Source organism: Fomitopsis serialis, assembly GCF_022376445.1.
Source record: "Fomitopsis serialis strain Sig1Antser10 chromosome Unknown B0H18scaffold_4, whole genome shotgun sequence".
In the NCBI taxonomy this organism is placed as follows: Eukaryota; Fungi; Basidiomycota; class Agaricomycetes; order Polyporales; family Fomitopsidaceae; genus Fomitopsis; species Fomitopsis serialis.
In genome coordinates, this window is record NW_025954964.1 from 27,620 (window position 1) to 46,843 (window position 19,224).

Here is a 19,224-nt window from a genome sequence, read left to right on the forward strand (position 1 = left end):
TTATGCCACTAGCGTCGGGGATCGTGTTGTGATTGGCGTCTTGAAACCGGCGTGGTAAGGAGATGTCGGGATCTGCGCGCTGACCGGACACGGAGTAAGTCTTAGTACTTAGTACATTCGCTCGGCGTCACAACCCTCAAGCAGCGCTTTCCTGCGAGCGACAGCATGCAGTGATGACAGACGCACTCCCATGACATTACACCAAGTACACTCCAAGCTGGATGGATGTATATTCTTTCTTTGCGTGTCTCGCGCTCGACGACTGCACATAACGTCTTTGCATGTCAGCATGAAACAATGGCGCAAGCAAGAGCGAACGGTGCAGTAATGACTTTGATGGCGCGGCGTAGAAGGGCGTAGAAGATGGCACAGGACGTCAAGCTCTAGGTCCGCGTGGGACCGAGGAGGAGGTGCTGTCGGCGCTTGGAGGGCGTGCAGCGTTGAGTTTAGCACTCGGATCTTCCCGAAGATAGGATCGGGACTTCTGTCGCACCCCAACGGTCTCGTGCGGCGCCACAATTCTCGACAGACGCGAATCCACTATTAGCCTCCTCCATATCTCGCATCTACTTACTTGAGTACTGTGAGTTGGTCACAGCAAGTACGATCACGTCGATAAGATGATAATTCACTGCGTGTTCCAGTCAATTTGCTGTATGCACAACCTAAATTATAATACAGCCTCACTCTTCGACCTCCTCGCCGGTCCAGAACATTCAAAACCTGCCTCAACTTGAAGAATTACGAGCACCGCGACATAGACGAAGTGCGTACAGCAATCCTTTCAAGCAATACTTGGTGATGTACTGATAACCGCTGCGATTCAGACATTCAATGACCCTTGAATGACCATTGTCTTGGATGGCGAGACCGTTGAACACTACACCCAGAAGTCGAATTTAGGTGACTACACCTACAATGTCGCCATATACAGCAGCACGGACCTGGCAAAGAAGAACAGTCTCTGGAGATGATGGCCATGCGGGAACCAGCTAAGTCCGTAAAATGTTCGACTCGGCGTGAGTACAGAGATTTCCTATCATTGCTGCTGCGTTGACGAGCATCATTTTGGCAGCTACGACGATGACCCCGAAGTCTCGATGTGTTCCAGCATCTCAACCTCGTATACTAGTCAAATTTCGTCGAGTACCATTGGTTCATCGTCTGTCGCGACATCGATAAAGGCATCATCTACTTCCACGACTACTCGTAGCAGTGCTACACCCACCGGATTGAACACATCGTCGACCCACGCCAGGACAACCATGCCAACCAGTTCCTTCGTTTCCACCAGTGAAGCAGTTACGATTACGCAGAGTAGCAACAGCTCAGGTCGGCCTTCACACACTTCCATGCACCTCTGGCTAATAGTACCCAGGTTCTCACTCACGGAACGGGGCTGCTCTCAAAATCGGCCTAGCCTGTGGGCTGGGGGCTGCCACTATTATCGGCTTCCTTGCGACTACCTTCGCTTGCCTGCGTTGACGGCGCCGCAATGTCGCTCTGCCTGACATCGGCAGTAACATGCCCTCATGGTCGAGGAACACCATCATAGATCTCTTCGTGGACCCACCACCGACCTACCAGAGCATACGAACCAATGCCCCTGTGCCCGACATGGCGACGATGAGGCCTGTCTCTGCTAGAACTACGATGTGTGGTACCGCATTCGGCTTCCCCGTCGCAGTATCGGTGTCCGCGCCTGCCACAGTCGGTACCGGCGAGCTCGTACTACAGCCGAACACGTTCAAGGAACAAGAGCGCCCCATCAGGCATACAGACAAGTTGAGGGAGTTGGTGGCGGATTTGCGTATATAAGCGGAGACGCCTCGACACGGGGCAGCCTGAGCTTTGGTACCGGTGCCTTTTCAGGCGAATGTGCCGATTGACCACTAGGCGCGGAAAGTTTCTGGAAAATGGTTCGACAAGAGAGGTGGGGACGAGAACATGGTTCGTGGTGCCTCGATGTATGTTCCGCAGCCATCGACTCTCCATCGGTCTATTCCACTAGGTCACTCGTCTGTCATTACGCGGAGCATCCGCAAAGCAAAGCATTTGCTGTGCAAATCAGCTGACAAACTGCAAGAAGTAGTACAAGGTGCGCAGAAGAGCGCGAGCGAACGGCCATGGTTATTTATGACGAACTAACAGTTTATAGCGCGTGGATCGCCTCTGCCAGGGTGGTCCTATTCACGACACGACGTTTCAGGCCATACGGTGACATGGAGATCATTGGAGACAGAGCCGCATGCATTCCAGCATACCCAACTGTTGCTTGCAACGTCTGGGTACCACCGTCTTCTGTCACAGCCATGCTGAGTCGTTGCGTCGTTGAGAGCTTGATTTATGCGCTGGTCTCGATGAACTCTCCCCTTGCATGCTGCGGTCTTAGGTGATGTGTTACTGACGACGAGACAGATCTTGGATGAATTATGTTTCTCGATGCCTATACTTGCAGCTAACACAAGGTCCATCCCGATCAGGTACATTCTATACTTCGCGCAGTCTTATTTGAATTGCGGGCAACACATTATCAGAATAGCATGATCTACAGTTTCGACGGACCTCCCTGACAGCTTCTCAGAATGTACTCAACTGTGGTACGCAGCCGTCGTCAAGCAGTGCGTATGGATATCTGTACAACGGCGAGCATTTCACTGATGTTCCGATCCAGGATTCACTCTACAGACATCCGTTATCGCTACTTGTCGGCATAGCCCTTCCAGCAACAGGCGCAATTCCCATCTCAGGTACCCGAACTTATTTGCTGGCTGATTATGCGTTGATTCAGAGCTATGCATGACCACAGAACAACTCCAGATGCCTTTGACATCGCTGTTGATACGAACTGCCAACGCACAGGTCGTATAACATTATTGAGTTATTGGAAAATGGCGGTAGGTACTTCTGGCTAGCTCGAAGCTGGAGTGACCTTCCAGATACCTCTATCTCAGGCTTCCTACGGAATATGCTTGTTTCCGTATCCACGTTCGTTTCACACATAGTCTTACTTCTACTCACGGCGTCGAAGCCCACTTTTGCCGCCATGACCAACAGAACCATCGACGATACTCGTGGTGATTCTGCTACCGGTCGGCTCCCAATCTACTCGAGTTCGGAATGGAACTACGGGCAAAACTGCAGCGCATGCGCACTTCGACCATCTCCTGAAGATGCGTTCATGCAAACGTGGCACGATACTACGACTTCGGACGCCTACGACAATGGTGTTGCTCACACTGTGCAACTCCTGTTCAACGGTACGCAGCCCGCTGCCCCGACGGTCAGAACGTCTCAGGCATGAATGTTAGGGACAGCAATCTGGGTCTACTGTATTTTACCGCCTCGTCCGTTCGAAGCACCGACATTGGTTAACATGACCATTGCCTTGGATGGCGAGAACGTTGGGCACTACACCCAGCAGTCGTATTTAGATGACTACATCTACAATGTCACTGTATACAGCAGCACAAATCTCGCATACAAAGAACATTCCCTGGAGATGACGGCAATGCAGGAACCTGATAAGTCTGTAATTCTGTTCGACTGGGCTGAGTACACGTGAGTATGGAGATGTCCTGTTTTTGCTGCTGCGTTGACAGGCATCATTTGGGCAGCTACGACGATGACCCCGAAATCTCGACGTCTTTCAGCATCTCAACCGCATATACTAGTCAATCCTCGTCGAGTTCCACTGGTCCATCGTCTGTCGTGACATCGATAAAGGCATCATCTACTTCCACGACCACTAGCAGCAGTGCTACATCCACCATGAACACATCGTCGACCCACGCCAGGACAACCGTACCAACCAGTTCCTTCGTTTCCACCAGTTCCTTCGTTTCCACCAGTTCCTTCATTTCCACCAGTTCCTTCATTTCCACCAGTTCCTTCATTTCCACCAGTGAAGCAGTTACGAGTACACAGAGTAGCAACGGCACAGGTCGGCCTTCACACACTTGCATACACCTCTGGCTAATAGAACATAGTTTCTCGTTCACAGAGCGAGACTTCCCTAACAATCGGCCTAGCTTGCGGTCTAGGGGCTGCTGCCGTGATCGGCTTCCTCGTGGCTACCTTCGCTTGCCTGCGTCGACGGCGCCGCAGTGTCGCTCTGCCTGACATCGGCAGCAACAGGCCCCCATGGCCCAGGAAAAGTCCTGCATTCATTATAGATCCCTTCGTGGACCCAGCGCCGAACGACAAGAGTATGCCAGCCAATCTTCCCGTGCCCGGCATCATGCCGGCGACGATGAGACCCATCTCTGCTGGCACCACGATGCGTGGTACCGCGCTCGGCTTCCCCGTCGCAGTATCGGTGTCCGCGCCTGCCACCGTCGGTACCGGCGAGCTTGTACAGCAGGACACGTTCGAGGATGCAAGAGAGCAAGAGCGCTTCGTCAGGCACACAGACAAGTTGAGGGAGCTGGTGGCGGATTTGCGCAGATTTGCGATGTCTCGGCACGGAGTAGCCTGAGCTTTGGTGCTAGTTCAGGCGAATTCCCCGGTTGACCACAGAGCGCGCAATGTTTCTGTGGACGAAAGAGGTGGAGACGAGAACATGGTTCGTGGTGTCTCGATGTGTGTTCCGTAGTCACCGATCAGTCCATTCCACTGCCACTCGTTTAACATTGCGCGGAGCGTCAGCAATGCAAAGCATGCTTAGCTGTGCGAATCAACTAGCAAACTGCAAGAAGCACATAAGTATGTTGAAGAGCGCGAACATTTGGCTATGATTACGTAGGACGAACCAGTGCATAGCGCGCCTCTGGGCGGTCCTATTCGCAACACGACGTTTCGGACTAAACGGTGGTTCTGAGATCGTTGGAAACAGGGCCGCATGCATTCTAGCACACCCATCTATTGCTTGTAGCGTCTGGGTGCGATCGCCTTCTGTCATAGCCATGCTTCGCTTGGTCCTCGTGAGCTTGATCTATGCGCTACTCCTCTGCAGAGACTTCTCGTCTGCGGCGTCTCCGATTGTCCCTCCAGCATCGCTCGCGTCGATGTATGCGCTGACAGCAAGCACTACACTGCCCGCGCCTACGTCCACGTTGTCTCCATCTGACGCGGCATCGTACTTGGTGTCCTCCTGGGGCCTCAGTAACGGGAAGATGCAAAATGGCGCATCCAACCTTGCATTCGTCAGTGATCCGTTCCCAAACAGCTCTTCTTCCTCTTCGTCGGACTCTACCAGTGGCAACGCGTCCTCGCCCGTCCTGCAAGTGACCTACCCAGCAGGAAGCTATTCGCACGACACCGGCGGTGCGCAATTCTACGCGCTCTGGAACGCTTCTTCAAACAGTTCGGACACGGGCGAGAATTGGGAATCGATGCTACTTACGTACGAGGTCGCCTTCGACATGGACTTCGACTGGGTCAAAGGCGGAAAGCTTCCTGGACTGCGAGGCGGCCCGGATGAGTATGGCTGTTCCGGCGGTGAGGCGGCGAATGGGAGCAACTGCTTCAGCTCGAGGATGATGTGGAGGACAGACGGAGACGGAGAAGGTGCGTTTTAACACTTGCTCAGAGAAGCCTATGAGATACGAGCTCGACGGTTAGTGTATACATATGTGGTGGAGTCGAAGAAGTTCTGCGACTCGTCAAACGTGATGTGCAACGACGACGGGTACGGGACGAGCATCGATCGCGGGGTCTTCAGTTTCGAGGCGGGAGGGTTAGTTCCATCTGCGATCTCTGTGTTTCCCCACAACTCAATTTACGTCGTAGATGGAACCGAGTGACGATGCTCGTGCGTCTGAACAATCCTGTCAATAAGGCGAACGGCCAGGTCTTGCTATAGTGAGTCATGCTTTCAAATGCAGGCATCGACGGGCACACCCACAATATGAGCAGCTACAACAACGTTCAGGCCATAACGCTGTCAAACCTGCAATTTCGCAGCAGCTCAAATATCGATATCGGCGGACTATTCTTCTCGTGCGCACCTTTATCACTGGCCGTAGCCATTCAATGGCCTTTGTGATACTGACACCATGCATGCCGCTCCGCTACTTCGACAGGACGTTCTTTGGAGGGAGCGACTCTTCATGGGCTACGCCGAATACAACTAACACTTACTTCCGAGACTTCCAGATGTGGGCCAGCTCTGCTGCCTCGAATGGAACGGCGTCCTCAGCACTGAGGCTGCAGCCATTCAGATATAGTGTTACATCGGCCGGCCTGGGTATTTTCTTGGTTGTAATGATGTATGCAATGCTTTAGAGTTGCAACCACAGCGAAGGGCGATGTGTAACCAGACTGTGCCAGGGGAGAGAGTCGCGAGACACTAGACAGGTTGGTGCGTCTGCAGGCCATCGTTGCAATCGCCGAACGACTGGTTGTAAAAGGACAATGTTCAACGCATTCACAAGCCTCTTCCGTCATGGCAGCGGTGACCAGCATTCAGCTCAGAGATTGAGAGAATGGCGAGGAGTACATTACAGTAGTCCGAAGGAGTCGTAATTGTCAGACCAGTGTCAGACCGTGGCACAAAGGCGACCAGAGGCCACTCAGAATATTTATGTAGCGCCCATTGACACTTACGTAAGGCCGTAATTGAGACAGCTTGAGCCACCCGCGACAGGTTCTCTGGTCGCTTCCTCAACTCTCCAAATGGCGAGCGACCCTTCGATCGTGCGGATACGCGAGTACAAGAAAGACCAAGTCGACTTTGTCTTGGAAAATGTCGACCTCGCGTACGCCTTGTCCGTCGTTCCATGGTGCTACATCGACTCCTAACATCGCGTGCAGATTTGCGAACTCCTTCCGGAGAGTCGTAATGGCGGACATACCCACCGTTGGTCAGTGACATCATGTGCTATTTGCTCTCCGAAGCTTATGTTGGTTGCAGCGATCGACATGGTGGAAGTCGAGACGAACACGACCGTACTCCCGGACGAGTTCATCGCGCACCGGTTGGGGATGATCCCACTGCTCTCGCACAACTGTGACGACGGTATGCGATACACCCGAGTATGTCCTTGCTTTGTGTAGTTGTTCAACTCTAAATGCTTTGTAAATCGTAGGACTGCACATGTCTATCGTGGTGTCAATTCTGCGCGGTCGAGTTGAAACTGAACGTTGCCTGTAACGAGATGGTGACCATGGACATCACAAGTGCCCACTTGGACGTTACCGGCCCAAGACCAACGGATCAGAACTGGAACGAGGACGATGGCGGGGAGGAGGTCAGCAAACGCTTAGATACTTTCGGGCACCCAGTCGGCAAAGGTGCGTCTTTATTTACTGTCACCACTACACGTCTCACTCAACGTCCTTGCAGACGACCCGGACGCTCCCCCCGTTCTCATCTGCAAAATCCGCAAGGGGCAGGAACTCCGCCTCCGCTGCATCGCGAAGAAGGGCATCGCAAAAGAGCACGCAAAGTGGTCGCCCTGCTCCGCCGTCGCCTTCGAGTACGACCCGCACAACAAGCTCCGGCACACGTCCTACTGGTACGAGAGCGACGCGCGCGCGGAGTGGCCGCTGAGCGAGAATTCGAAGGAGGAGGAGCCCCCGCGGGAAGACGAGCCGTTCGACTACCAGGCGAAGCCGAACAAGTTCTACATGAACATCGAGACGGACGGCAGTCTGGGGCCGCAGGAGGTCGTTATGCGGGTGAGTAAACCAGCGAGATCGGGTAGTGTGACTGTCGCTGAATGGGGATGTCTGCACCAGGGCCTGCATCACCTCAGAGCAAAACTGGGCGGTCTAATCCTGGGTCTGAACACCGCCAACGGCACCGGGGAGCCTCAGCCATCTGAGGAATCTGCTCAAGCAGGTGGGACTCAAGACGGTGCTGCTGCAGACGGCGCGGGCGGATGGGGGACTGGTCGCGGCCGTGGTGGAGGCGGTCGCGGCGGTGATGGCGGAGGTTGGGGTGCATCGACAAGCCCCGGAAGCCGCGCTGGTGGTGGAGGCGGAGCTGGGGGATGGGGCTCTTCTCCGAGGGGTGGGGGTGGAGGCTGGAGCCCTGCTGGTGCGGGCGGTGGTGGTGGCAGCGCTGGTGGGGGATGGGGAGTGAGCGGCGGAGGGAGCGCGGGTAGTCCCGCCGGATGGGGAGGGAGTGCAGCAGGGAGCGGGGGCAGTCCCACTGGATGGGGAGGGAGTGCGGCAGGGAGCGGGGGAGGAGGCGGGGCTAGTCCTGGATGGGGAACTGGTGGTGGTGGTGGTGGTGGTGGTGGTGGTGGTGGTAGTTGGGGCACCGGCGCAAGTCCACAAGGGCAGACAAATGGATGGAACACGTAGGTACGCGGTGTATTCGTGGTCCTGTATCTTACTGCGCTGTATTGCTATCGATGTTTGTTCCGTGCTCTCATGTGTTTTTTCGGATCGTGCAGTGAAATCTGAGTGGGCATAAGCAGACATAAATGAAACATTTTCGTGCTACAGGTTATTCTACAATGCAAACATCAATAGTCACTGGCAAGAATACAAGAAGCAAGAGGCAATAATAAAATAAGACACGAGTACCAGAGGCGAGCGGCGCACGGTCGACAACGGCATGACCAGTCGGGGGTAGCGGAATTAGAGTACAGTCAGAAGTCCAGAATGGGCATCACTATCTTGGTGTCATTGCGTCGACTCCCCCCTTTTCGACTTCGTCTTCGTGGGGTCCATGACCGGTCGCTGACAGACCGGACACCGCCCTGAGACGTCCGTCAGCCACGGGTCGACACAGGTTTGCTATGGAGAGCGAGCAATCAGTAAAGGTTCAGCTGCGCGATCCAACACGAATACGTACGTGGAAGACATGCCCGCATGCGAGCAATCGCAGTGGCACAGCGCCCTCGCCCGCATCGTCCAGCCTCAGCTGCTGCCGGTCCTCCTCCGTAACCTCGTCCACCTGCACCTCATGCACCGACTCGTCCGGCGCGCCCACCTCGCCATCCGCCACCTCCCCCTCCCTCTCCCCAGCCTCCAAGTCCACCTTCCCACTCGCAGCGTCGTCCTTATCATCCGTGTCCTCGCTCGCCTCCCTCACTTTCTCCTCGCTCTCCTCCTCCGCACCGTCGACCCGCTTCGGCGGCTCGAAGTCGAGCAGGCAGATCGCGCACACGGCGCGGTTGCCCTCGAGCCGCACGAACGGATAGTCCCCAGACTCCCAGCGGTCCTCCCACGTCATCTTCTCCGGATCCATCTCCCGCTTCAGCCCGCCCTTGCCGTCGCCCGCCCCGCCCGCGCCCGCGTCCCCGCCCTTCTCGCCCCGCCCTTCTGCGCCTTCCCGCGGCGCCTGCGGAAGAACGCGAAGCGCCGTTTCGGCTGGCGCGTCGACGGCTTGCGCGTGGGCGGGTAGCTGTACGTAGGTGTGGGCCCGGTGGACTTGGTGTGGAAGGTGGTGGTGGGCTCGGCGGGCTCGTCGGGAGGGGGAGGGATGTAGAGCACGAGCGGGATCTGGTCCACGACGTGCCTCGGGAGCTTCCCGATCTCGGGCTTGATCTGGTGCGGATTTTGCAGCGGGTGGCGGCCGAGGCAGAGCAGGATGACGTTCCAGAGGAGCTGTGGGCGTGGTTAGTACGTGGATGCCGGGACTGATCGTGGGCTTACATAGAGCACGGGGCCGAAGACGAAGACGAGCAGGCCGAGGAGGAAGATCTCGAGCACCATGAGGTAGAGGATGCACAGGATCCCGAACGTGAGCCACCAGAGGTGCGGCGAGGAGTGCCGGCAGTCGTTGACGGAGGTGTACTCCAGGGTGTGTGCGGTGAGGAACCAGGCGAGCGACATGATCGTACAAAGAAGGGACAGCCTGCGTGGCCAGATGAGCCCAATGTCAGAACTTACAACTAGCTGTCAGGGCTGGCCGAGGAGACATACCGAGAATAGAGAGGGGATGCCCTCTCGGGCGCATGATTTCCCCGGTCTATGTAGTCGTCGTTTGCCCACATTGGAGGTGCCCGCGGATCACGCTCACGAGGGAAGCGGTGGGGGGCTATCGCGGGAGGCCTCGGGCTTTCGACCTCTTCGTTCCTTTCCCTGCGTTCGCGGCTGGTGGACGTACGAGTGAGCCGAGCACTAAGCGAACGGTATAGCACTTACACTAGACGTGTAGCTCTGTCGCGTCGGTAGCCCCATATCGACAAGAGCAGTCCAAGGGCTACTCGGATCAGCCAGATCGAGTCCCATACACCCAACGGCCGGGAACATGCATCCCATTCACTGAGACCTGGTTGTGTCGGGCTCTCGTGATGAGCGGAATACGCAAGGAGCGTTATGATAATGATATACTAAGCCATATACATGAGCTGCTTCGTAGCTGAAACGATTGGAGATAATATGCACCTGCGCGATGGCAAACCCGACGTTCCACACGAACGCTATGAACTCTCTCCGTGCTTTTGCGTCCGCTCCAGAGAGGCCGAACATCATAAGAAGCTTGTCGAGCAGAGTGGGTACATCTTCTGGTCGTTGCTGCGGCGGCCGATTTCGTGGCAAGCGCGGGTCAGCACGCGGGGTCTCGTTGATCTGAGCGAGAGCAGCTTCGAGAGAGTCGAACGAAGTGTGCGGGGCGCGACGTCCTGGGTGTACGTGCAGCGGCTCTGGCCGTTGAACCACACCTTCCGAGCGGTGTAGACTGCCATGACGGCTCGGGCGTGTGGAGGGCGCAGGATTGGGGAGGTCGCCGGTTGATTGAGCCCGCCGCAGGAGGTGCTCGTCGTACGCTGAGGCTGCGGCAGCCATCATGGACATGACAGCCCACGCAGATACGCTGGCCTACTCCAGGGATGCCTCGAAGGCTATGAGACCGCGTGCTTGCCCACTGCAGTTATTGGAGACGCAAGGTTCAATCGATGACTTCGAGCGTGGTAAGACACCACAGTTGAGGTATTCGGGTGATTCACCGCTGGTGTACCTGGGTTCGGTGGGATGTCTGTTGTGCGGTTTGAGTAGCACAGCGGCCCACCGGGTGACGTGAGCTGGGACTGCGGTGAGCTTCAGACAATCGTCGACGTACCCAGGTTCAGGTCACGTTCAACGCCGGCACCGCCTCACACGGTATAGGGTTCCGATGGGCCACACAGTTGACGCCAATTCCGGGAGGCCGCCTTGGGACAAAGGCTACGAGCAGGGGAGAGACGGAGGCCAGAGGAGGCTCGCGGACGGAGAGCGAGCCCGAAGAGGCGGGGTCGCGCAGTCGAGTGCGCTGCCGAACAAGCTGCCGAACGAGACCCGGCGCGATTTGATTTCCCTAGTCAAATTCGCCTCTCGCGTACTCGCTCGTGTATTGCGGGATCCACCGCGGCCTCTCGTCTGCTCTCCAGCGATCCGGAATGCATCCATCCAGAATGGCATAAATCAGGTTCCAGAGATGCTGTTTTAGTGCCATGCACTGCACATCAGATTGACCCTCAAGTTGGCAGGCGACAACAAAGGAGACAACACTCGGTGGCCAATACATACAGCCGCTACAGTACATGTATATGCACATATTAAACAGTACTTGATCAGTGCGAGAATCGGTGCGAGGTTGACCAATCGGTGGTAGTACGTATACAAAACTGGGCGCGAGGATGCTAGACTCGGGGACACCCATGATTGGGGGTCAAATCAGCGGATGCATGTCGAGTCGCACAGGAGATGATCATGGCATCGGTAGCCGAGACAGGGACCACGGGCGACGTGATTGAGTGCTGTAGAACATGGCGATCACAGTGATTCACACTGGAGAGGCGGTGAATAGCAAGCGGTTACCGGATTAGGATGAACAGCAGTTGCCTAATCGGGGGGCAGTTCCACAACAGAAGACGGCATTGCTCTACGCAGCCCAGTTATCCCCATTCCGACCTCTTTCTCACATCCCCGCACTCCTCACAAAAGCCTTGCGCGCTGGGCGGGTTTCACGGCCACAAAACCAGAGGTATGCACCGCTACGCACCACGTACGCTGTTTGACAGAGAACGCGAAGGGAGACGCTCGCTCTCCCTCGCGGACTTGGTACCCGAATTATCACGTCTTCCTTTTATTTGATTCGGATGCGGTACGGGACCATCAGTCCTGCCAGAGGTAAGCAGCAGGTCAGCTCTCTTCCTGTGATGCGCCCTTCTTCTTTCTCATGGCCACCTTAGACCGCTACGCGACTGCAGCATACCACCACAGGCCCCCGCAGATCCACGCCCGCCTGCCCTCGGGCTCCGTGTCGTCCCACCCACGCGTCTTCGATGCTTCTGTCGTCCCATACGCGCCCGAACAAGCCCAACAACAAACACGCCATCTCGAACCACCCGAGGTGCTACCGGACACAGAGCGGTATTACCATGACGACGAGGACGTAGACGCAGACGCAGACACTGAAGAGGACTATGATTTCGACGACTCTGGGGACATCGACATGGCTGTGGACGCAGGCCGGACGCAGCGCGCCCGTACGATGACCTATGACCCCGCCCTCGAGAGCGCGCTCAGCCGCCCTCTCACCTTCCACGAGCGCGAGCTGCTCGAGCATCTCAACCGCCTCAAGTTCTTCCTCGCCACCGCCCCTGCGCGGTGGACGCACTCTCCTTCATCTTCTCCCGGCGGCTCGAACACCCTTCCGACGACCCGATGTCGCACCCGGCACTGAACCGTTTCCTCCTGCCGAACATGGAGTACGTGAGCTGCGTACTTTGGGACGGGCTATACCACATCACGGGCACAGACATTGTGCGTGCCCTTGTCTTCCGCTTCGAGGCGTTCGGCCGGCCCGTGCGCAACATGAAGAAGTTTGAGGAGGGCATATTTAGTGATCTGAGGAATTTGAAGCCGGGCGTGGATGCGTGTCTCGAGGAGCCAAAGGTACGCGCGCACGCGTGCATGCTGTACAGGACACTGACACCCGGAGTAGTCGCCGTTCCTCGAACTCCTGTTCAAATACCAGTGCATCCGCACGCAGAAAAAGCAAAAGGTGTTCTACTGGTACGACCCTCCCTCCGATACCCTACCGTCCGCGCCTCTCACTCCTCGCAGGTTCTCCGTGCCGCACGACCGTCTCTTCCTTGACGCCCTCGAGCGCGACCTTAAACGCGAACGACAAGGACTGGAGCCGACCACCGTCGTCACTGGGGAGCCAGCCCGGTCGTTCCGATACACGTACGACCCGAAGCGCTCGCTGTACGAGCAGTTCAGCGACGCGGAGGGCCGCTTCGCCGGCGAGGGCGAGCTCGAGGCAGCCGTCCGCGCGCATGAGATCGAGCTAGAGGGGGAGCGGGCGTCCCCCATGTCTGTCTCCACCTCTTCGAGCCCTGGCCCTGGCGGCACAAGCGCCTCGCGGAGAGGCGGGCGTAGAAGGTGGAAGCTCTGATTACGATGATACTGGTTTCTCTGTTTCCATCTGTTCGTACAACATAGAGTTTACAGGGGAAGTGGTAGGTACACACAAAGAAGTGCGCATGCAAAAGGACTGTCCGTAGAAGAATGAGGAAATAGACCTTGGCCAGCGCTGCGCGTGACGCCTTTGTCGTATTCTACAATAGAGGAGTCATCTCCGCCCTATCAGCGCGGCCCGTCGCCAGCTCGTCATGGTTACAACGTTACAATAATCGTGTGATGACGCCCAGACCCTGGTAAACGCGTCAGCAGGGTGCAGTCGCCGAGGGGCAGACGTACCTTCGTCTTCCCTTCCCTGAACAAGAGCTTCATCCCTTCCTTGATGAATTCTGGGTGGGAGATGAACTCGAAGGTTACCGTGGCACGGTCGCCTGTTCGGAGGATGCCTTGAGGGTGGTCCATGCTGACCATGCGCACAGTTTGCCGTACAGCCTGTGCGCCGCCGGCGGAACAAAGATAGGCCTCAGAGACGATCCACGGGGAAGCAACGATTCACGACGGATACGCACCCCACAATGAAGCATCGCCTTCATAAGTTACGGCATGAGCAATCACCGGTGATGGAGCGAGGCCACAGCGGCGCTCACCTGGTAGTTCGTCTGCAACGTCGTGTTATGGCTGGCGGCGATATGAGCGTCCAGCCCGCAGCGGTCCACGACATCGGGAGTGCTCACTATAGGATGAGGACCTGCCCCTCGAATCGCCGCACGGCTGCAGAGCGGAGATGAACCCAGCCATCTTTCATCACGGAGCGGCGGAGACGCACCTCTGGGAGGCGTATCGCTCTTGTGCACGAGCACCATGCCTTTTCGTACGGCGGACTTCCGAACGCGTTTGAGGGCGAGCGACACGCATTGGCCAGCCTCTGCGCTAGTTACCGGGGCTCTGGAAGACGGGAGGAGAATTTCACATTGACTGTATCGCGGCCGAAGGAACGGTGCTTACCGTTTGCGCTGTATTGACTTCACGACAGTGCTCTGGTAGTTGCCGTTGGCGTCCGGGCCAATTAACACTGAGTCGCCGGTCTTAATGGTGCCGCTATTCAAGATACCATCGACAACGGTACCGACGTACGGCACCGACCTGAATGTATGCCCCTGTTAAGATTCATGTTGCGGCGAACATGGATGTATGCATACCAGATCTCTGTCACAGAATACTTTTGGCGTGTGAATGGTCATCAGCATGATAAGGATAGGTCTGACACTGCACCTCCAATGGTTGGTCAGCGGCGAACTTCTCGGTGTCGCTCTCGCTAGCAGGTAATAGGTTTAAAAACGTTCGCAGCTAGACAGTAGTGTCATTAGGTTCATTTTCAGGCACTGCCGATATACAAATGACACCTACGTGATCAAGCCCGGCCCCTGTGACGTTAGACAGTTGGAAAACGGGACACAATCTGCGAGTCTCGTTAGCTCCCCGGACAGTACAGTGCTAGTCATCATATACGCACCGCTCAGTGGCGAATACTTGAGACAGCTCGACTGCAGTCTCAGTTGACTCCACGAAGACTGTTGTTTTCCTGCACAGTACTCGGTCATGTACGGCTAGCATGAGTCCGCGGTGTGCATACCGGCAGCCAGGGCTCTGCATGATCTTCGTAACTTGCTCGATGGTTTTCGCCAGGACATTTGGGGGTGTCATGTCAATCTGTCTCCCGCAAAACGTCATGAACTGTCTTGCATAATAATATGCCTCCCTCCATACCTTCGTGATGCAGACAACGACGGGGACACTCAAAGCAAGCGCTATCGCGAGGTGCTCCTTCGACATGCCGATGAGCCCTGCGTTGCCTCCGACAATGAGAATCACGCAGGACGGTGCGCCGGAAGTGAGCCCGTAGAGCGTCGTCTTCAAATATCGCTCATGGCCCGCAAGATCTTTGACAGACCGTCAGTAAACACATACGTCATCGGAGCATTGTCATTACCGATGAAGGACACGATCTTGGCTGCCTTTGCAGAGATCTCCTCCCAACCCATCTTCTCTCGTCGAATTACGTCTGAATCGATTGAATGAGCGGTTGACGGCAGTATTGCCGCGCCTGAAAGTCCGAAGCCCAGAATCTTACATCGTATTTAGCTGAGTAGTGCGAGCCGACACAGATCTATCTCACCTCCATCCCTACGCTCGACGTCCGTCCGCTCTCGATTTCGTGTTTATGTCGAAACAAGCTGACGCGTGCACGCCCTCTTCCATCATCGAGTGCCCCTAAAACCCTTTCAGTAAGTAGCAAGACCAAGCCACTGATGAATGCACCTCGGGTCAAAACACCCAGTGTGGTCGACTTTCCACTGTCGACATTACCGACGACAGCACATCGTACCTCCGGCGTCACAGAGACGTCCTCCGGAGGTAATCGTAAGAGCAGTGTTGCTCGCGGACGATCTGTTCTTGTGTCGAACAGCACCGTAGTCTAAACATGCCATGTGTTCGTGCGAAGAATGGATAAGCTCAGGTGGTGAACACATACCACACCTCCAATGTCTGTTAAAATCTCCTTCACCTCACGCTGCAGTGTATCAAGCTCCTCTGCAGTCAGGGCCGAGCCACGCCATCCGTCCGAATCCTCGAGCGACCCAGATTGTTTCGAGAATAGTTTGGAGTGAGGCGGGTGGACACCTAACCGTAGTATATACTCTCCCTTGCGCCTAGTCAATGATGAGGCGACAATTTCTCGCGCCTTGTCATGGTCTGCTGGAGAGGCAGACAGCAATAATGACTGAGACGCGGGGTCGATCCATGATGCATAAGGTTTTGCGCTATGCAATCGATGAAGCACGGCGTACCTGTATCCGCTCATCTACATCAGACAACCCCGCGAGCTCCTTGATCTGCAGGTCACCTCCGTCCCCTTTCACGGGAGCTGGAGGCTCAGCAGCGGTACCGTGACGGACCGGGGTCTTCTTTACCTCCTTCTCTTTTGCTCGTTCTGCGGTAGCTTGATCTCTCTGTCGGGCGACCTCCCGGTGTCGTATCTGGTCTATCTCGCTCTGGAAATTGCGCAGACTGGTCTTCGTAGTCATGTTTGGCGCAGCGCGGCAACTTGTCTGCTCCGAAGCGGGAGGCTGCCAGTAATGTGTCTAGGTTACGCGACGGTCGCCTTAACTAGGGCCATCGGAGTGAGTCAGAGAATTGAGAGTGTCTCGACTCTCACTGACTCGACATTCCAGTGCTTCAGGACACTTGTACAATGATGTTCCGGCCGTTCCGTAACGACTCGATGATTCTCTGATTTCTTGTAGTATGTGGACTTCGGTTAAGATGCTGAGTGGGTGAGCCATTGCTTTGTACGTACTGTCCTGTGAGACACCGCGTCAGATCGGACCCAGGCTGAGGACAGAGCTTGTATGCGTCTGAGGATCCGTTAATTGGCTGCTCAGAGTCAATCACTGGCAGAGCGCCGCCACACAGCTGGTACCGGCGGCACTTGCCGAAGGTCAGTAGACACATTGTCGAAGGTACATACATACTGTAGTGTCACTGGCACACAGTTTGCACACAGTCGTGCCTCACCTAATACGACACAGAAACATGTCCATGGCAGTAAATACTGTGTATACAGATTCGCGTTGCAATTCATGCGGTGAAGTCTGGCAGAGTGTAAGTTCTGTGAGAGGCGCCAGAGAGGCTGATTTTGTGGCCTTCAAAATGACCACGTGATCCCACATCACACCGCCGAGGATGTTGATCAAGTTGCCACACTCTCGACTCCCTCGTCGTTTGAATCTTCTGCGCGCGACCGCCTCGGTGTTCGCCATTCGCATCTGTCTACCGTTTCAGCCCCAGACGAGGTTATTCATGACAGCTCAGCATGACATCTCAGCCTGCATTTCGTTCGATCTACGGCACGACCCCAGGACTTCTCGATCCGACACAACCAGCACGTCTTCATCGCATCTCGGGATCAACACTTTCGTTCGCATCTTTCCACCCTCTCACTGCATACCCTAGAGAGCAGAACCTAGAAAACCTGTCTCTTGACGACGAACCAATACGCCCGAAGCGCATCGTGATAGAGACAACTCCTGGACCAGAGGGCACGAGTTCCTGGCGCTTCGTCCCTCGTGCACGTTTGGGACATGGAGTGGACAGTGAGGGGAGTTGGCCTAGGCTGGTCAATATCTGCGGGTAAGTGCATCATCGCAAACGTTGTGGATACCGACGGCCGACGGCACGCCACCATGTAGGGAGATCATATATTGCTCGCAAGATCAGTGGGATATACACAAACTCGACACTACGGGGTACGAGTGCTTCGTCCCAGCACCACCAAATATACCTACCATTTCTCGCAAGAAAGGAAAAGAGAAGGCGGCAGACAATGAACCGGAGCGACACACCATGGATGATACACGTCCCACTCACAAATCGAAACGCCGCCTCTCGACGCCCTCCGATGACGAAACCCCACGACACTCTCGTAAGAGGTTCCGGGCAGCTGCCGCAGGCTCTGGCGATATGAGCGAACTTGGAAGCGATCCTGCGCATCCCATACCTGTTGATGACGAGGAAGTTGAGGTGGAAGACCTGCTGGGCGAAACCTCAAGAGGGGGCTCCATGCCGCCTGGCAACCATAAATCGTCAAGCAGAGCTGGCACGAAGCGAGGAACCAGGAATACGACAGATTCTCGACGCCAGTGGCGACGTGAGAATGCCGCTTCCCAGACCAAACCCCCAAGTATTGTCTCCGACGACGTACAGGAAATCGACATGGTGGACCTGACTGCAGATGATCACAAGAACGGCCAGTCGGAATATGTACCGTACTCAAATACCGCAAAACGGAAGAGTAAGCCACAATGCAATGCCACAGATGTCGGGTGCTTAGCGCGCTTTGTAGTCTCCCCTGAACCTCGAGAGTCAAGCCCCAACAGACCTGGAGACTCCGCCGCCTATTCTTCAGATGATGCAGCGAATCCACCGAGAAAACGGCGTCGCACAGTGCCGCCTGAGGCGTATAGGCAGGCGTTTGACACCAAACGTACCGAGCGGGAGCGGCGCAGGATGGAGAGCTTCAGGGCTCGATTTGACAGCAAGAAGACGTCGTGGCACGACAAGTTCTTCCGCGATCTCATGGCAGAAATTCCAGAAGAATTCGGAAGCGGAGGAAACACGCATGGTAGGCATGTTTCTCTTCATCGAGTAACCCCGCTCAGCTGTACGCTAGGGCCAGAAGATCCGCCTGACCAGGCCCAACAAGCCCCGGGGGATGCTACGCCGGGCGAGGAAGCGCTCCGTCAAGCTGCGATCGAAGAATCTCGGCGGAAGCTCGCTGAGCTCGAGAAGGACAAGCCCCTGTGGGAAGACGCTGCCCGTAGGCGCATGGAAGCGGAACGCGCGGAAGAAGAGAGGAGACGAGTACAGAGAGAGGCTCAGCGACAGCCGCAGAGGAGGAAGAGCGCCGGCGCCGGCAAGAGACCAACGAGCTGAGGCAGAACAACGAGCGAGGGCTGCCAGGCGAGGGCTGAGTATGAACAGGAGCAGCGCCGTCGACAGCAACAGCAGCAGCGGTGGTCTTTTGGGCCTTGGACGACAGCGCGCGCTCTGGAACGCTACAAAGTGCTCAGCGAGGCATTTGATAACGCGAAGTTCACAGAGGACAACCCGGCTACGTTCGATACCATCCCATGGCCTGTCCTGCAGTCGCCGGCGATGCTCTCGATTGAGGACATTGACTGGAATGCTGTCGAGGCGTTCTTCAGGTCTGTTCGGTCTTACATGCGACCGCAAGATTACAAGGCCTTCGTGCAAGAGAGTCACAGGCGCTTCCATCCGGACCGCTGGAGGGCAAGAGGAGTACTGCGAAATGTATCCGAAGAGGAGACTCGTAGCTGCCTGGAGGTGGCATCAAACACTGTAGCACAAGCTCTGACACCGTTGTGGCGCGAGGTCGTCAAGGGTGGATGAAGATGAACG

At 56.0% G+C, this 19,224-nt stretch overlaps 8 protein-coding genes across 8 annotated transcripts; 6 read left to right on the forward strand and 2 right to left on the reverse strand.

Moving 5' to 3' along the window:
• Nucleotides 1-3,046: 3,046 nt before the first annotated feature.
• On the forward strand, nucleotides 3,047-4,477 carry B0H18DRAFT_1114053 (uncharacterized protein; the record flags this gene model as incomplete). Its single annotated transcript, XM_048033062.1, has 4 exons — nucleotides 3,047-3,260; nucleotides 3,312-3,561; nucleotides 3,618-3,943; nucleotides 3,990-4,477. The coding sequence occupies 4 exons, from the start codon at nucleotides 3,047-3,049 to the stop codon at nucleotides 4,475-4,477; spliced, it is 1,278 nt and encodes a 425-aa protein (XP_047898915.1).
• Nucleotides 4,478-4,815: 338 nt separating this feature from the next.
• Nucleotides 4,816-6,474, forward strand: B0H18DRAFT_975110 (uncharacterized protein). The gene is made up of 5 exons (XM_048044046.1): nucleotides 4,816-5,508; nucleotides 5,563-5,677; nucleotides 5,731-5,802; nucleotides 5,857-5,940; nucleotides 6,024-6,474. Exons 1-5 carry the CDS (start codon nucleotides 4,905-4,907, stop codon nucleotides 6,223-6,225), a joined length of 1,077 nt encoding a protein of 358 aa, XP_047898916.1. The 5' UTR covers nucleotides 4,816-4,904; the 3' UTR covers nucleotides 6,226-6,474.
• Nucleotides 6,475-6,577: 103 nt separating this feature from the next.
• B0H18DRAFT_926748 (DNA-directed RNA polymerase) lies at nucleotides 6,578-8,250 on the forward strand (the record flags this gene model as incomplete). The annotated part of the gene is made up of 7 exons (XM_048041640.1): nucleotides 6,578-6,698; nucleotides 6,754-6,803; nucleotides 6,854-6,975; nucleotides 7,029-7,233; nucleotides 7,286-7,620; nucleotides 7,681-7,783; nucleotides 8,024-8,250. The coding sequence occupies exons 1-7, from the start codon at nucleotides 6,616-6,618 to the stop codon at nucleotides 8,248-8,250; spliced, it is 1,125 nt and encodes a 374-aa protein (XP_047898917.1). The 5' UTR covers nucleotides 6,578-6,615.
• Nucleotides 8,251-8,348: 98 nt separating this feature from the next.
• B0H18DRAFT_975121 (uncharacterized protein) lies at nucleotides 8,349-11,192 on the reverse strand. The gene is made up of 8 exons (XM_048044047.1): nucleotides 10,958-11,192; nucleotides 10,285-10,873; nucleotides 10,042-10,229; nucleotides 9,820-9,990; nucleotides 9,550-9,751; nucleotides 9,388-9,501; nucleotides 8,747-9,235; nucleotides 8,349-8,688 (listed from the first exon to the last, which is right to left on the reverse strand). The coding sequence occupies exons 2-8, from the start codon at nucleotides 10,690-10,692 to the stop codon at nucleotides 8,575-8,577; spliced, it is 1,686 nt and encodes a 561-aa protein (XP_047898918.1). The 5' UTR covers nucleotides 10,693-10,873; nucleotides 10,958-11,192; the 3' UTR covers nucleotides 8,349-8,574.
• Nucleotides 11,193-12,021: 829 nt separating this feature from the next.
• B0H18DRAFT_901715 (uncharacterized protein) lies at nucleotides 12,022-12,967 on the forward strand. The gene is made up of 2 exons (XM_048041461.1): nucleotides 12,022-12,774; nucleotides 12,824-12,967. Exon 1 carries the CDS (start codon nucleotides 12,056-12,058, stop codon nucleotides 12,560-12,562), a length of 507 nt encoding a protein of 168 aa, XP_047898919.1. The 5' UTR covers nucleotides 12,022-12,055; the 3' UTR covers nucleotides 12,563-12,774; nucleotides 12,824-12,967.
• On the forward strand, nucleotides 12,583-13,279 carry B0H18DRAFT_1082140 (STE like transcription factor-domain-containing protein; the record flags this gene model as incomplete). Its single annotated transcript, XM_048031487.1, has 4 exons — nucleotides 12,583-12,774; nucleotides 12,824-12,894; nucleotides 12,946-13,089; nucleotides 13,219-13,279. The coding sequence occupies 4 exons, from the start codon at nucleotides 12,583-12,585 to the stop codon at nucleotides 13,277-13,279; spliced, it is 468 nt and encodes a 155-aa protein (XP_047898920.1).
• Nucleotides 13,280-13,352: 73 nt separating this feature from the next.
• Nucleotides 13,353-16,585, reverse strand: B0H18DRAFT_408726 (GTP-binding protein 1). The gene is made up of 18 exons (XM_048037952.1): nucleotides 16,467-16,585; nucleotides 16,095-16,413; nucleotides 15,779-16,027; nucleotides 15,565-15,721; nucleotides 15,422-15,516; nucleotides 15,236-15,371; nucleotides 15,013-15,185; nucleotides 14,759-14,955; nucleotides 14,653-14,704; nucleotides 14,518-14,592; nucleotides 14,445-14,464; nucleotides 14,251-14,388; nucleotides 14,072-14,190; nucleotides 13,980-14,016; nucleotides 13,893-13,923; nucleotides 13,815-13,832; nucleotides 13,585-13,737; nucleotides 13,353-13,538 (listed from the first exon to the last, which is right to left on the reverse strand). Exons 2-18 carry the CDS (start codon nucleotides 16,329-16,331, stop codon nucleotides 13,509-13,511), a joined length of 1,917 nt encoding a protein of 638 aa, XP_047898921.1. The 5' UTR covers nucleotides 16,332-16,413; nucleotides 16,467-16,585; the 3' UTR covers nucleotides 13,353-13,508.
• Nucleotides 16,586-17,119: 534 nt separating this feature from the next.
• B0H18DRAFT_1082142 (uncharacterized protein) lies at nucleotides 17,120-19,215 on the forward strand (the record flags this gene model as incomplete). Its single annotated transcript, XM_048031488.1, has 5 exons — nucleotides 17,120-17,436; nucleotides 17,496-17,728; nucleotides 17,756-18,427; nucleotides 18,476-18,666; nucleotides 18,766-19,215. 5 exons carry the CDS (start codon nucleotides 17,120-17,122, stop codon nucleotides 19,213-19,215), a joined length of 1,863 nt encoding a protein of 620 aa, XP_047898922.1.
• Nucleotides 19,216-19,224: the final 9 nt, after the last annotated feature.

Coding starts and splice junctions, on each gene's coding strand:
- B0H18DRAFT_975110 (XM_048044046.1), top strand. CDS start 4,905: ATGCTTCGCTTGGTCCTCGTGAGCTTGATCTATGCGCTACTCCTCTGC. Junction 5,509..5,562: donor GACAGACGGAGACGGAGAAG/GTGCGTTTTAAC, acceptor CTCGACGGTTAG/TGTATACATATGTGGTGGAG. Junction 5,941..6,023: donor ATCGGCGGACTATTCTTCTC/GTGCGCACCTTT, acceptor CTACTTCGACAG/GACGTTCTTTGGAGGGAGCG.
- B0H18DRAFT_975121 (XM_048044047.1), bottom strand. CDS start 10,692: ATGTCCATGATGGCTGCCGCAGCCTCAGCGTACGACGAGCACCTCCTG. Junction 9,752..9,819: donor GCATCCCCTCTCTATTCTCG/GTATGTCTCCTC, acceptor CTGGCCACGCAG/GCTGTCCCTTCTTTGTACGA. Junction 9,502..9,549: donor TCTTCGGCCCCGTGCTCTAT/GTAAGCCCACGA, acceptor CCACGCCCACAG/CTCCTCTGGAACGTCATCCT.
- B0H18DRAFT_901715 (XM_048041461.1), top strand. CDS start 12,056: ATGGCCACCTTAGACCGCTACGCGACTGCAGCATACCACCACAGGCCC.
- B0H18DRAFT_408726 (XM_048037952.1), bottom strand. CDS start 16,331: ATGACTACGAAGACCAGTCTGCGCAATTTCCAGAGCGAGATAGACCAG. Junction 15,372..15,421: donor CGTCGAGCGTAGGGATGGAG/GTGAGATAGATC, acceptor ATACGATGTAAG/ATTCTGGGCTTCGGACTTTC. Junction 14,017..14,071: donor GAGCGATACGCCTCCCAGAG/GTGCGTCTCCGC, acceptor TCCGCTCTGCAG/CCGTGCGGCGATTCGAGGGG.